The sequence below is a fragment of the Vanessa tameamea genome, chromosome 3 (genome assembly GCF_037043105.1).
Source record: "Vanessa tameamea isolate UH-Manoa-2023 chromosome 3, ilVanTame1 primary haplotype, whole genome shotgun sequence".
NCBI lineage: Eukaryota > Metazoa > Arthropoda > Insecta > Lepidoptera > Nymphalidae > Vanessa > Vanessa tameamea.
Window position 1 is genome coordinate 12,289,994 of NC_087311.1, and position 14,757 is coordinate 12,304,750.

General features: G+C 31.2%; 2 protein-coding genes across 2 annotated transcripts; one reads left to right on the forward strand and one right to left on the reverse strand.

The window, feature by feature from the left end:
- Positions 1 to 1,879: 1,879 nt before the first annotated feature.
- Positions 1,880 to 5,480, reverse strand: LOC113397125 (histone PARylation factor 1). The gene is made up of 5 exons (XM_026635288.2): positions 4,750 to 5,480; positions 4,486 to 4,634; positions 3,884 to 4,113; positions 3,196 to 3,449; positions 1,880 to 2,047 (listed from the first exon to the last, which is right to left on the reverse strand). Exons 1-5 carry the CDS (start codon positions 5,332 to 5,334, stop codon positions 1,994 to 1,996), a joined length of 1,272 nt encoding a protein of 423 aa, XP_026491073.2. The 5' UTR covers positions 5,335 to 5,480; the 3' UTR covers positions 1,880 to 1,993.
- Positions 5,481 to 6,257: 777 nt separating this feature from the next.
- LOC113397126 (uncharacterized) lies at positions 6,258 to 14,028 on the forward strand. Its single transcript, XM_026635289.2, has 2 exons — positions 6,258 to 6,701; positions 9,645 to 14,028. The coding sequence occupies exon 2, from the start codon at positions 9,667 to 9,669 to the stop codon at positions 10,540 to 10,542; it is 876 nt and encodes a 291-aa protein (XP_026491074.2). The 5' UTR covers positions 6,258 to 6,701; positions 9,645 to 9,666; the 3' UTR covers positions 10,543 to 14,028.
- Positions 14,029 to 14,757: the final 729 nt, after the last annotated feature.

A 14,757-nucleotide genomic window follows, 5' to 3' on the forward strand; every position in this document is an offset into this window, starting at 1 on the left:
GTAATGTGTTTAAATGATTGATTAACTTCATATATTACATAATAAATTATATATGATTTTTGATAAAAAATGATATTCCTAATTTCTTAATTTTCTGGCACCAGTGTAATAAATAACATTACCAAAGTTAAAATTCGAGGTCAATAATCGCCTCACTATATATATTTAGCATTCATGTTGACAATTCTTTTTTCAAATTATATTTAATATAATGAAGTAATAATCACTTTACTAATATTACAACTAGTTTTTGAGGGATACTATTGATTTATCATAAGTTAATTTTTAGGAATGCATTTGATGCAGAATGAAAGCATATCAATAACTTTCGCATACGATTTGCATAGCGGCAACTACCGATCCTATTGTTGAGGTAATTTTCATTACAACTATAATATTTCTTTAAGTTTTACCTGTACTTGAAGCTACCAATACAATAGGAATATGGGTACAAGATTCGTAATCCAAGTTGGCCGATCTGAATTTAGATCTTGACTCCAGGCACTCTAATCTTACGAGTTTTTGACTAAATTTTGAACGTAAATTATATATAACTAAACCCGAATATAATTAAAATTAATTTATATAATGATTCAAAACACGAAGAACCTTTTTCGGTTGGATGTTTTTTTTTTATTACAAGCTGATATTATATTTTGTACGAATAACAAAGGTATTTCATAAATAATTATTACCCATTACACTACTTCATGATAAAATTATTGTATTTTTATTTAATCGATCTAATGATATTTATAATACAAGTACCTACAAACAAAGGTCGTTAAGCCGACAGAACAAAAACCCTATATCTGGTCCATACGCAGGAGGAAAAGAAACTCCTGAGGGACCAGGGATACGGAAAAGGTGAAGGATGACCATTCACGAATCTCAGGGACAGACTTACGGCGACGTTATCATAATCCAGTCGAAGAATGTGAGACTCCGTGTACACGAAAGTGTTCCTCACGCAGTTGTGGCCGTCACCTGTGTCTATTACACGGACGATGGTGACGATGCTATCGGCCGAGCGGCGGGTGTTTCAGAAAGGACCATCCTAGAGCACACACAGCCTCAAGACATCTATACATAAACGCGACATCCGAGTCGTCGAGGCTGTACTCTCTCTGACCGAGCGCGAAGCAGGGCCCGCTGGATTGCAGTAAATAGGATTAAAAGAATTACTTATATATTATTTATTATGTATTTATTATTTGAAAATGAAAAATAAAGTCAGTTAGGGCCACGTCTTCCAAGAAGACGACAAGCTTGAAGTCCAGCGAAGATTGCTGATGTTCAGTAAAAATATAAAACGCCAAAATGTAGAAAAGTAAAATGTAAAAAAGGCACGGACAACTGTGAGCCCATGGATGTTGTAAATTAAAAAAAAAAATCGTTAAGCTAAGAAAACAATTTTAATAAAACTATATTTAAAATGGGATTATGAAAGTGAGTTGGTATTTTCATATACGTGTCCACTTTGATTAATTGATAGGTATAGGATAAATATCACTTTATTTAATACCATGTAAGGGGGCGTTAAAGCATTACTTCAGTAATTGTATACATATCCTGTGTATAAGAGAATCATTGTTTTTAATGAGTTACGTCGAGTTCTCGAAACGTTTCGAATATTTCATAAATAAGATAAATTGGTCTGTCACATATATAAGATTTTATTAGTAATATCTATATCATAAGAAAGAGATGTACGTTCTACAAGTCCCTACTTGTGTAATATAATAATTAATACTTGAACGCCATGTAATAATGTTGACAATGTTCTTACAAAAAAAAAAATTATATAATGTGAAAAAACAATTTTCATAAATAAAAACACGTTACTTCAAAAAATAAGTATAATTTATTTTTCTTCTCTATAAAATTAAGTTCAAATTTAACACATTCCACAATTTTTAAAGCGTTCAAATGATGTTTTAAAGGCATGCCGACATTAACAGTTACATCAAATTTGTATATTTGTCAAGAAAAATTATATATTTAATACTGACATCTCTGGACCTTTGCGGCGATGCTTCATGTGCATCTGAAAACAACCAAAAAAATTAATTTATAATTCGAGCGCAGTAATCAATAATTTTATCAATATTCTTTATTTGGCACGATAGGAAAAGAAAGATTTCCCTCTGGCAATGCCTTCCAAACAGAATTATGTGGTCCACGCGGAGTAATCTACATGTTTAAAAGCAGAGTTGTTCATGCTAAGACATTTAAGATATTTACTTGACTTATAAAGAAATCCTATGTTCTTCGCCCCTTGGTATAGTATTCGACTGGGATATAAATAAAATATGTTTTTCCTCTCTCTAATATATTATGTTCATAAAAATAAAGTTAAGGAGTAGGTTCTTCTCAAATGTTCAGAAAAATGGTATTATTTTACTTTTTAAAACAAATCACCACAATAAAGACAAAATGTACAAGGATTCCGTTATATCCATATCCAATCTTATAGAGCCTTAAGAGCGCTTATAGCAATTTCTGCTTGTCAATTTCTGTCAATTCTAAGCTTGCGTGCGCGTAACTGCGTATGCATATTTAGCTCTCAAAGCTTTTAAAAAAATGTCGTAAAAACGGCTAATCCGGCATAAACCCTATACTTTGTAGTAAATTTTAGTTTATAAAAAAAGTCATACAAATATTCGTATATATTATAATAAAAAGTAAGTTTCGTTGGTATTTTTTACCGATACACATAGAAACCATTAACCTAAAGGATTTGAAACTTGTTTTTTTATAAATATTATGTGCTATATATACGCGAACGTTAACAAATAGTTGCGCAAAAGCTTTACAAAGGAGATTTGAAAGTTAAAGATCTTCTTTTATACTTAAATTACAGTTTTTTTTTATGAATTGTTGGAAGTTATGCAAAGGGTCACCTGATGATAACTTTTTAACAACTCCTGGCATCACTCACGCAATCCAATATTGAGAACTAAGATTTTATATCCATTGGGTCATATGTGCACTCAGCCTTCAGACCAGTACACAACAATGAATATTGCTACTTAACAGCAAAATAGGTGATGTGGTGGTAACTACTCAGCTGAGCTTGCACAAAGTGCAACCACTAAGTAAAAATCTTACACAATGAAATAAATAGCTTATTCGTTTGAATGTTTTATGTAGTTAAATTTAATTTTTTACATGTAAATGACTTGGAAGTATTACCTGAATTATTTTTTTAAAAGCTTCTCTTCGTAACAATGTATAAGCTACTTCTAGATTCCTTAAAGTACTGGTTTGAAGTTCTTTTAAGCCTGAACAGAACAAAGCAATGCCAGCCTCTAAACCAGTTCCAAAGTCACACTCGTCCATAGCTATACTTGCATAAGTTAAAACTGGCTGTAGCTCTGATAGAACTTTATCTTTTTCTGTTTGAGAGTTTGCTTCTGATAATTGTTTAAACATTTTTTTTATTTTCGCTAAAATAATTTTAAAAAAATACACCTTTAGTGTTGTACATAGTATTTCTTAAGAATTTAAAAAAGAAAAATATTCTACTGTTAGGAATACATCATCAGAGAAAAGTAGTAAATTGTCTATGGGAAAATCTTATTGTTTTATGTTGATGTATAATTTATGATAGGTACAATCTATAATAATGAATATGTAATAAATTAGTAGTTAAATTAGGCTAGTCTTTAATCTTGTTTATGTTTTGTTTGTGATATTAATACTTCTACATACAACTACAAAATATAATAAGAAACTATTGTGTCCATAAAAGTAAAACAATAGATGCACATAAAAAAGAATTGAAAATTAGTTCTGCTTAATTATCTACTGTTATCATTTAAAAACTTAACTGAATGCAAACACATTGACAAAAAATATTTGGAATGAACTTATACCATACCATCACTTTCAGCTAATTTCCTGTAACCTAGCTGAGTTTTCTTATTATAAGGTACTACAATGCCAGCACTGTGAAATGATCGACATACTGTATTAGGTATTCTTTTCTTCATATTAAATTCTTCTAATGAATATTTGTGTTCCTCAGCCCAATTCTTGACGTTTTCCATCATTTTCTGACATGCTATAGAAATAAATGGCGATGTTTTCTTTTCATTTTGCAAAAACCAGCTAAAAGGTATATAAATGTTACTGTACAGGTTTTTATTATTCGTTAGAATATGTAGGCAGACTGGCAAATTGGTCACCAGACAATAACCACCACCACTATTAGCATTAGTATTTTAAGGAATATTAATATTTTCTTACACTGTAAATGTGTCACCACATTGGGAACTAAGATCTCATGAACCATGTGCCTATAGTAACACTGGGTTAATAATCTTCATATTTGTACACAAGCATACTAAGCATAATATGGTATTTGATAGTAAATTTTTTTATATTGAATGAGTGGTACCTATCCAGGTGGTCATGCACAAACTTCTACCACAAAAAAAACGAAGGCAAGAAAATATTGCTAAAGTAATAAACTATACATACTAAACTGCTCCAAATATGTTCTCAGAAACAGGAGTGATAATACAATCTGTCGAGCTATCATTTCTGGCAACGAATACTGGTTTCTCTTTAGGATCATCTCTGTAGTAACCAATGTGAAATTCACTTTTGCCTTTCTTTTTTAAAATTGCCTAAAAATAACTATGATATGTATCAAAATGAATCAATTTATTTTCTTATATTAAATATCAAAGAGCATTAAAGAAAACTGGCTCTGAAATTATGAATAAAATTTAAAATGCATACCTGAAATTCAGGTGGATCATAATAAAATCTCCAGTGAATTAAATACATATCTTTATCTTGCAATATTGGTAGTTTACCCAAAAATAATTCATATGGACCAATTAATTGTAAATTTACATTTGCTAGTATTTTTTCTATAGGTTCAGATTCTTTATTAAGGCACTCATAAAATTTGTAAAAATCTGGTGGCATTTCAACTAAAAAGCATTCTTCCAGGATGCTAGGATCTACGTCTCTGTCATAATAAGACACAATATCATGGGAACTAACATCTTTGCATTTGAGATTATTTTCATTATCATTTTCAGTTATAGTGGATGAGGAAGGTTGACTTTCAATATTATTATCTTTAATTTTTTCTAACTCTTGGTCATTTTTCACTGTAATATTGCTTTCATCTTCAGAAGTTTTAATTTTGTTATAAGGTTGAAAACGGTTGTTTCTTTGCTTTTTATTTGCTTTAACCTTTAACTGAGGTGGATGTTTATACTGCTTATGATGTTCAGGATTTTTTTGATAACACTTTATTCCATATTTGCATTGAGTTCTAGTGTCTTGAATATATTGTTGCCATTCCTCAGACATTTTAATGTTATATGATGTAATTACCAATAGTGCTAATAATAGTAAATTTAATTAGTGATATAAAGTGTTTGGTTATAATAGAGTGGTAAATGGTGATGAGTAGTAAATTAAAAAGACAAGTTAAATAAGTTAAAACAATAGTAGAGTCATAGAATATTATTAAATAATCAGATAAAAAGTAACACTTTAGCAAAATATTGTGTTGTGTTAAATGTAAATAAAGTTTCTCATTGATTTATTTATCCAACGGTTTTTGATAGATAGAAGCTTCAAGATGACTTTGACATTTTATTTAGTATTGCCAGTAACACAAGTGATGTCTCAAAGTTGGTCTTGTGGCCACTATCAGGAGATTATCGTTATATCAAAACGTAAAACAAGAGATTATATTTATATTTAGAAATAAATAATTATATTACTAATATTTGATGTAAGTAATAAACATTTATTTATTTACTTCAAAGACTTTTATTAATAACATAATATATATTATGGTAGTACAGTAATAGAAGTAATTTGTAAAAAAAATGTTTCCACCTTACATAAAACATTGGTTGTTGTAATTAAGGCATTTATAATTAAGAATTCTTGACAAAAACAATATATAATGCTAAATAACTCAACAATAGAAATTAATTAAATAATACTATTTTATACAGTGTATTTTTTTTACGATGAATATATTAATTTTTATCAGTAGTTATAATGGAAATATCTGTTAATTAAGCTATTCATTTTTAGGGAACATTATAAATAAATAAAAACGTTTATTTAATCATTAGAGTAATGGTATAAATTAGTTATAATCATAGTTATAATTCATAGCTACTACTTTTATTGTCCAAATTTTTTGGTTACTCGGTAGCTTGTAATATTGTGATCTGTAAACTTCTGTAGTCATCTGGGAGGTGTCCAAAAGTTAGGTATTTCGCATTTGACATTTTTGTTAAGTAGGTAGTCAGTTGAAGAGCACAGAGTACTTATTATTAGTGAATTAGTGTCATTGGCTAGGTGGTGGTTCTTAAAATCAGAAAAATGTTTATGTGACTATATAAATGAGAAACATTTTTAGGAAGCCCTATAAGTCAAAAAGTTAAGAGAAATTCCTTACAGGCTCTTCTGTGTTAGTTTTGTAGTATTTAATTTTGTAGTCGACAATTCGGAATAATTATTGATGCGAATTAATATCTACAATAAAACATCGACGCGCGTTGAACTTTCGGTCTCGTTTTTAGCATATGTGTTTTTTATTTCCAATGTATGGATGTCTAAATTTTAATAATATACCAAGGACATGTTCATAATAAATCTTCATCAGGCAAGATATTTGACAATTTGTGCGGGCTTTGGATCATGCTCTATTATTGGTAAATACATTTTAATGGAATTTATAGTTTTAATGTTGTTATTCGTTTAATTTTAAACTACATATAGTTTAAAATTTCTTTTACAATTTAGTTGATTTTTATATTCTCGATCTTAAATCATACAAACATAATAACATTCTTATTTAAGGCAACAAGTTGTTAAGTAATGATTTTTTTTTTTAAGAACCTTTATATATATTACGTATTTGATGTGGTAAAGAACGAAAAGCTAGTAAATCAATTTTATTACAATAGGTACTTTCGGGAATTTATACAAATACTACAATTTTAGATATAATTTTTGGATATCTTCTTGGGTTTTGTTTTTTTTTCATAAAGTATGAACAGTATGCAAAAGATTCTGAAAAGTTAAAAATATGAGCTAAAGACAACAGAAGAAACATTAAAGTATTATATCAAGAATTTATAATATACATAAAAAAAAATGTTATCCTTGTTACGTCAATATCATGAAAACTACAGAATGTGTAGGTATGACACTGACCTATCTTACAAATATGTATGTTTACATAAAGGTATTATTATTGGTTCTATGATAGAAGACAATTATTATTAAAGTGCAAACCAAAAACTATAGGATTACATTATTAATTTATCACCAATTTCTTCTACTGACAAATTGTTTGGTGAATTATTATTTCCAATTCTCTTAAACATTCTAAAGTCTTAAACAGTCTTCATAAAATGTAGCTTAACAAATGTAAATTTGAATCTTGAAAAAATTATTAAAAAATACATAATCTTATACTAATTTTGTGTGTGCGTGTGTAGGGGGCAAATGCTAGGTACCTTTTGTCCTGTTCTGTATCCCTGCCAATGTTTCTGCAAAATTTTATCATAATCAATAAAGTAGTTAAGATGTGAAGGCATAACAAACTTGCTCTTGCGTTTATAAAATATTAGTTGGTATAGTAATATTGAATATAATTATATACCTGACACTGAGAATAACACACCAACATTAAGTGTTAATCCTTTGTTTTCATTTTCAATATTCATGTTGTAAATTTGAACTGTTTCTTCATCAGCAGTTTATTACCTTACGGTGGTGTATTTTTAGTTTCATTGTGAGTCGTGCTCAAACCTTTGTAATTTTAAAACAATGAGTCAAATAAATATTATTTTTAACAATACACGCTGAATAATTGACATAGTATAGTACTATTTACAATTTAGTAAACTTTGTAGTAGTTTAGCTTACATTTATTTTCTCATATATGTATATATATATATATAATTTTACTATATTGTTTTAACTTTCAACCCAGTAACTAAATGTACACATTCAACAGATATTAAAACCAATACTTTGTTGGTATCTTGCTTTTATTTTTTGGCAAAATCTTGTACTTACAATTTTTCTTAAAGGACTGTTACAGTGAAATAATATGATATGTAGGCTCTATTGTTGATATACCTACTATTTATTGCAAAACTATTGTAGTATATATAGTAGTATCTGTTGTAAAGATAAAATTTACGTTTATTAGGTATTGGAAACATATATTTTGGAGCACTTTTGTAGTCTGTAATCTGTACAAAAACATTCTCGCCCTTTGATTTAAAATTCGCTCATTGTTACCAAAGGCTATTCTAGGCTCTAGCCTAGTTTTATTGTTTGAAATTGTATTGATATATTCCAGAACGTTTGGAAAAACGAAATATACCAGTCACTAGACATTGGATATAATCCAAACTCCGAATTGTCTGCAACATAAAAAAATAAAACAAAGAACATATTGTCTTTCTTCTCTGTGGAAGGAGAAGAATTTAAAGTTTATTCCACCACGTCCTGACACTTTGAATCTGACATGGTCATAATTTCTTACGACGCGTGCAGATATCCTCACTATTTTTGTCGTCACTGTCGAACCCCGCCACAATAACAATTGTACGCAAATTTATCATAGAAAATAGCTTTGTAGCTTGCCTTCATATAAAACCGTGACCTTGGGTTAAGTTCCACGTGCTCTAGCCATTGAGTCGCCTTGGCTTGTCTTAAATATACTTAAATATTCATAAAGAATAATGTTTACATTTAAAGGATCGATGTATCTCACGACTACATTTTGTTTTCAAGGAGTGGCGTCCGAAAATAGTACCTATATGCATTAATGTTCGATTATGGTCGTAATAGTAAAATTGATATTATCACGAACTGAGCCAAAACATTTCCATTATCCGTGCACAAAGTTGTCCTTGAACATGTGGTATACTACTTGCTTATTATGGTTTCGGCTGTGTATATAAAGTTATAGTTATAGTCATTATGCCAAACCGCAGAACAAAATATTAAATTACGTATTTATTTTTAAATACATACACGGTAATATAAGTTCTAGAAAACGTTTCATGCTACAATTAATTTTATATTTACTCTAAATTAAATATTGTTTGTAAAGCAAAAAAAATAAGCGAAAGCTTACATCATATACAACTTGATAAATACTAGATATTTCTGCCAAGAGAAAAACCATAGGCAGAAGTATTAATTATGTTCATGTACCGATTATAATCAAATTGTAAGGGTGTAGGTATGAAGGAAAAGCAACGTTAAGCGATATGCGGTGTCCCAGATATGTCGGTCGGGGACTCGGGGCTGGGCGCTAACTGGCGAACGGAAATCGCTTAGCGACAACATTGTTGTTCAGTTTTCCAGCTACATTCTAGAAAATAAATGTTGTGTACCTACAAAAAAATATTTTGCACGTAAAATTGAAAGCTTGCGATTACGATTACATATCACACCGAATTTAATATTATTTGATTTTTTTATACCTCTACCAGTGCTTATCTTAACAGCATTGTTTTTTATCTAACAGCTTCACATATTGTATTTTCAACGTGACATTTTAATATATTACAAACATTTTAGTCTTTCGATAAAAAATAACATCCTAACTGTGAATACCTCTTCTACAGGCAATGAACACTTGACCGCAACATGGAACACCAAGATGGATGGAGTGGTGGAGAAACGACTGCAGCTGAGAATATTACCGAGCGCTCGCAGACCGATCGGGATCGCGTACGAATTGAATTCTATGCTACCTACGACGTCATGACCGGCGTGCGTATAGCCGCTACCCTTGGCGGCTTTTTTGCACTAATGGTCTTTTTAATCGTTTATAAGAGCCGGAGTAAATCTGTGAAAGCTCTGAATGATCCAAAAATCGTAGAATTAGCCGAAGCGGTTGTGGCTGAAGAGCAAGCTGTAGAGGAAGAAAGGCAATTGACGGCAGCTTTAGAGGAAGCGCGTTCGGAGCGAGCTCGTTCTCGCCCGTCGATAGGAGAAATGCCGCTGTGGACGAGAACTGCGCGGTTTGCTTCCTATGGTGGAGGTTATGGTAGCTTATTAGCACCACCTCGGAGACTTTCAACTTTACGCGGTGATTCGCTTCCCGGTTCAGCGCTAAGGTTTAGTGAAAGACGAGCCTCGGGAGGGCCTCGTGATAGGCGATTAAGCTCGGCTACATGTTCGAGTTCAGGGAGTTCCTATTTGGAAAGACGTGGTTCATCAGTAGTGTGCTCTTTACCGGAACGCCGGTTGTCACCCTGTCCTAGTGAACGGCTCGCGCCGCTGGCATCGGTCGGTAGCGTGGGTCCGTCGTTTGTGGTGGAATGTGACCTTGCATCAGTAGGTGCGGATTCTGTATTTGCAGAAGACGATGCGGACTCTACAGATGATGAAGTGGAGCAGTTTTCGACTGATAGCGGAGGGCCTGAAGCCGGCACGTCCGAGTGCACGGAACTCACAAGTCGGCCGGTACTCCCCATGCGTATCGATCGCGCTTCGCACTCTCGTGAAACGTTATTCTAGTCGCCGGCGCTTTTCGCTGGATGTTATATGTTATTTAAATGTTGAGATGTCGACTTTTTCGTATTAATATATTTTTTATATAAATAGAAACATATCGATGTCAGAATTATTTGACATATCTATATTAATTCACGATGCCAAACTCTTGTTTAAATATTTTTTATATATAAGGCTAAAAATCTTTTTATTACTCCGTTATGCGAACAAATATACTGCTTGTGCCTCCGTTTAATATATTTTCACTAAAGTCACGATTTTCCAACGTAAATATGAAACTATTAATACGAATGCGTCGATATTTTGATGTTAATTGTATTGTGTAAATAATTTGTTTTGTTAATAAATTCATGTATCGCAATGTTAATGTTTCAGATCATGATAGATTTTTTTCGCGAATTGAATTCGGTTCGCGGCAATTAGTTTAAAAATATCTGAAACTGAATATCGAAGCTTACTAGTCAAACTCTGATGCTTTATATGTTACCTAGTATATAGAATTATATGTACTTAAAAGTATTATTTTCAAATCGGTACTCATTTTCTATGAAATGGCCAAAGATACGAGAAGACGTATATTTTTTGCGAATATTATTTTCTACACGAAACAGGCTTCTCATAAAACCATAAAATATTTCGAGAGTATGAATATTTCAAATAAAAAGAGAATTTTTAAATGACCGGCGTGATAGCAATGTCTTTTTGTTAAATTTTTCTATTTCATTGTTGTTCGTGGGGTTTCGATACAAAACTGGTAATGTCACCAACTAGTGTTCTTTTTTAAAAAATATTAGATAAAGTAATGATCTGCCGAATTAGTCTTTAAAAGGCGCATTAATATACTTAATTGTAATGATTAGTGTCAGACCAGGTTTGTTTTTATTTATTAATTTATTTTCTATTTAATACTAAAATAACAATATGTGTTCATTTAAAAAGTTATATACGAAACGTTTTGAACGAACGTGAACGAACGTGAATCGTTACGGGCTGGTTTCAGTTGGTTCAATATAAATTTTACTTTTTGGGAAGCAGCACCTACGTTTCATTTGTGTGACCTGAATCGCAACCGAGTCGCAAACTATTTCCATACGGTCCTGCTGCATGAAAGCAGTCTAATACATTGTCGAATATGACCCAAGTTTACTTTTCATTTGAATGCAAATTTTCTTAAATTTGATTAACATTTTGAAACACGCACAAGGTAACATAATCTTAAATAGTTTATTTACTTTTCGGACAATAAAATTACATTTAAAATATCTGATTAGTTTTCTTGATAGACGAGACGCAGCTTCGCGCTGGTGCAATTACTTTCTTGAAAAAAAAAATGGCCGTAAAACATAGGACATATAAATTTAGCTCGACTGGGTAGGTACCACCCACTCATCATATATTATACTGCCACACGGCAGTACTTAGTTTTGTTGTGTTCCGATTGGTAGGGTGAGTGAGCCAGTGTAACTACAGGCACAAGGTACATAACATCTTTGCTCTCAAGGTTGGTGGCACATCGGCGATGTAAGGACGGGTTTATAATTTTACAGCTCCAATGTTCATGGGTGGTGGTGACCACTTACCATCATCTGTCCCATTAAACTATGTTGTAAATAAAAAATGTATAGGTAAAAGACCTACAGTCCGATATAGGCGTTCTCTCGTCTTGTGGTGAAGGATAGGATCTCATTTCGCAAAAATACTTCAATGCGGGTCGGTGAATGTGGTTACACATATGGCAGTTTATTTGGTTAAGAGAAATATGTTCTCACTATGAGAACATCAAGGCTCTTAAATCATTAATATTTAATTTTCCAATCGAACCATTCACCTACACCTATTAAACTATTCACTTACCGCTAATATATTGTAACGTAAGCGTTGCATTGTTTTTATTATTCTTTCATTCAAACATCGTTTTATCTGAAACTAGTAATATAAATTATAATGTTCAAAGGAAAAAGTTTATATCTGTGAAAAGGTTTGAATTACTTTGTTTTAAGGAAAAAACACTATGATGATTAATATTTTGAACAAACAAAATATCAGCTAACGTTATTAGCAGCACTTGGACTTGTCTGTCATATTATTTATGTTTATTAAAATATACCTCTTGATTTTAAATTAGCAATGAAAAAATCTAAATGTCGCTCAAAGCTTTTGCGATTATAATAATAAATACTTTCTTAAAATATTTTTTTAAATTTGAAACAAAGAATTAGAGTACCTATCAGAAAAAAAGGATAGGTATATGCCCTATGTAAAGCTTTCCTTGTATTAAATTTTCACGTAAGTTACAATATTTAAGAGTCCGATTGAAATGTTGATAATATTGATGTACAGTCCGTAATGAATCCAATATTCTTTTTTTAAAACTTAAATAGTATAATAGTTGGAAGACGTATTAATTCGTTGAGTAGCGCGCTGGGTTGAGAATCCTATACCTCAATAAGAAAAGTAACATTTTGTAATTGTAAAATAGTCGTGTAAAATGTTATGTTATAGACGGGTAAAATTGTATAATGATAACGCTTGAGTAATAAAGCTATCGTCACTATATGGTGTAGATCTTAGAAAGGAATGTTTTTTTATCATTATAGGTTGTTATAAAATTTGTAAGCGAATGTTAAAATGAATGTTACCTATTGCTGTTTGTGTAGAAGGCTAATATAAAAAAAGAGATTTGTCTTAGTAATAAAATTATGGCTTCTTGGTAAAAAAATATGCCAAAACACAAGTGTGATATCGGTCGTGTTAGCGAGTAGTTTTGGAAGGTTTGTTAAAAAGGCAAAGTTAAAATTTATTGCATATTTGAACTATTTTGGACTATAAGCAAAACTCGAAACTTATTTCCACAGAGGAAAATAACTTTGAAAACAGGGATTTTTACTCTGCCTGCTAAATTATTCATATTATTTTTAATGTATAGTAATCGACAGTTGTTGACAGCTTTTAGATGAGTCGTTTTTATTAACTATGTATCTGATGCAATATGTATGTATGTATATCTGAAAAATCCACGAACTTTTCATGGCATTTTAAACTGTAGATAGTACTAACTCGGTAGGGTAGTCGTCAAGTCAATTTTAAATTGTATATTTGTACTATAGTGTTTGAATCATCCCTTACACACTAAAAGGGCACACGAGAAAATTCGTCCTTCGAACAATAACTATTAATGGGAGGGGCGGCCTAATAAATTACTGCTTGTACCTACGGATACACTACGAATATCACTTGTCAAGGATACTGCCACTGTTCTCTCGTTTAGTAACAATGTAATACGCACACCGGGGTTTTATTGATTCTAGTGTGCCGATCCCGTCTACCGCGGGCCCAGTAGATCAACTAACACAGATCGTTTTTATTACGAATTAGATTTACGTGTTAGTTTATGTAACTGTTCGTTGCTCGAATTAAAAAGAGCTCCCAGTAGCCTGTAAAATGTTGAAATGTATGTAAAAAATATTGTAAATATAAAACACAACTCAACTGTCGTTTCATTTTTGATGATCGCATTTTTGGTTTCCTGTATAAACAATTGCCGGTTTCGAGGAACATAAAACTATAATAAAATTAAATATGACCTAATAAATTTTGGTTCACCAAACCGCCAAAGCTAATAGCAACTCGCAAGTGACGTGAATTGACGCATCTATATTAATTCCAGTTTTATAACGTTTTCTAAAAAAACTTAGCAATTAATGATTCTCCCACATCCTACGTAGTGGTAGGTAATTATTATTAAAATTTTATTAATAAACCTTGCACATAAGTGTTTATACCTTTCAGTTTTGGCACTTAGTATTCTAGAATACTTATTGATTTCATATTATATACATTTAACGAGGATTATTATCGAGGTTCTTATAATAAATCCCGGTAAACATCGAAATGTACTAATGATACTGAGATAAATGTTATACCTAATTTGCAGTAGAGCTGGACCAAACATGTTTGTAATCCTGATTTCCCGTAAAAAATATACCAAAATACTATGATACTCTTAGAATGAAAACAAATTTAACCTGCTAAAATATAATCTTTTAAGACTAAGCATATCAACATATCGAGGTTTATTGTTAAAACTTGGCTCTAAATATTTATTATCATACGTTTTTTATCCGTTTAGTCAGTAAGTTATTTTGAATGTACTACTAAACAACTTCAGCTACTTTAACATTTGATATATCTCATAATTCGCTTGTTTATCTCATTTAA

Excerpts from the sequence above, each read along its gene's own strand:
- LOC113397126 (XM_026635289.2), top strand. The coding sequence starts at position 9,667 with ATGGAACACCAAGATGGATGGAGTGGTGGAGAAACGACTGCAGCTGAG.
- LOC113397125 (XM_026635288.2), bottom strand. The coding sequence starts at position 5,334 with ATGTCTGAGGAATGGCAACAATATATTCAAGACACTAGAACTCAATGC. Across the intron at positions 4,635-4,749 it reads ATGATCCACCTGAATTTCAG|GCAATTTTAAAAAAGAAAGG; the intron begins GTATGCATTTTA and ends AGTTATTTTTAG. Across the intron at positions 2,048-3,195 it reads CTTTTAAAAAAATAATTCAG|ATGCACATGAAGCATCGCCG; the intron begins GTAATACTTCCA and ends GGTTGTTTTCAG.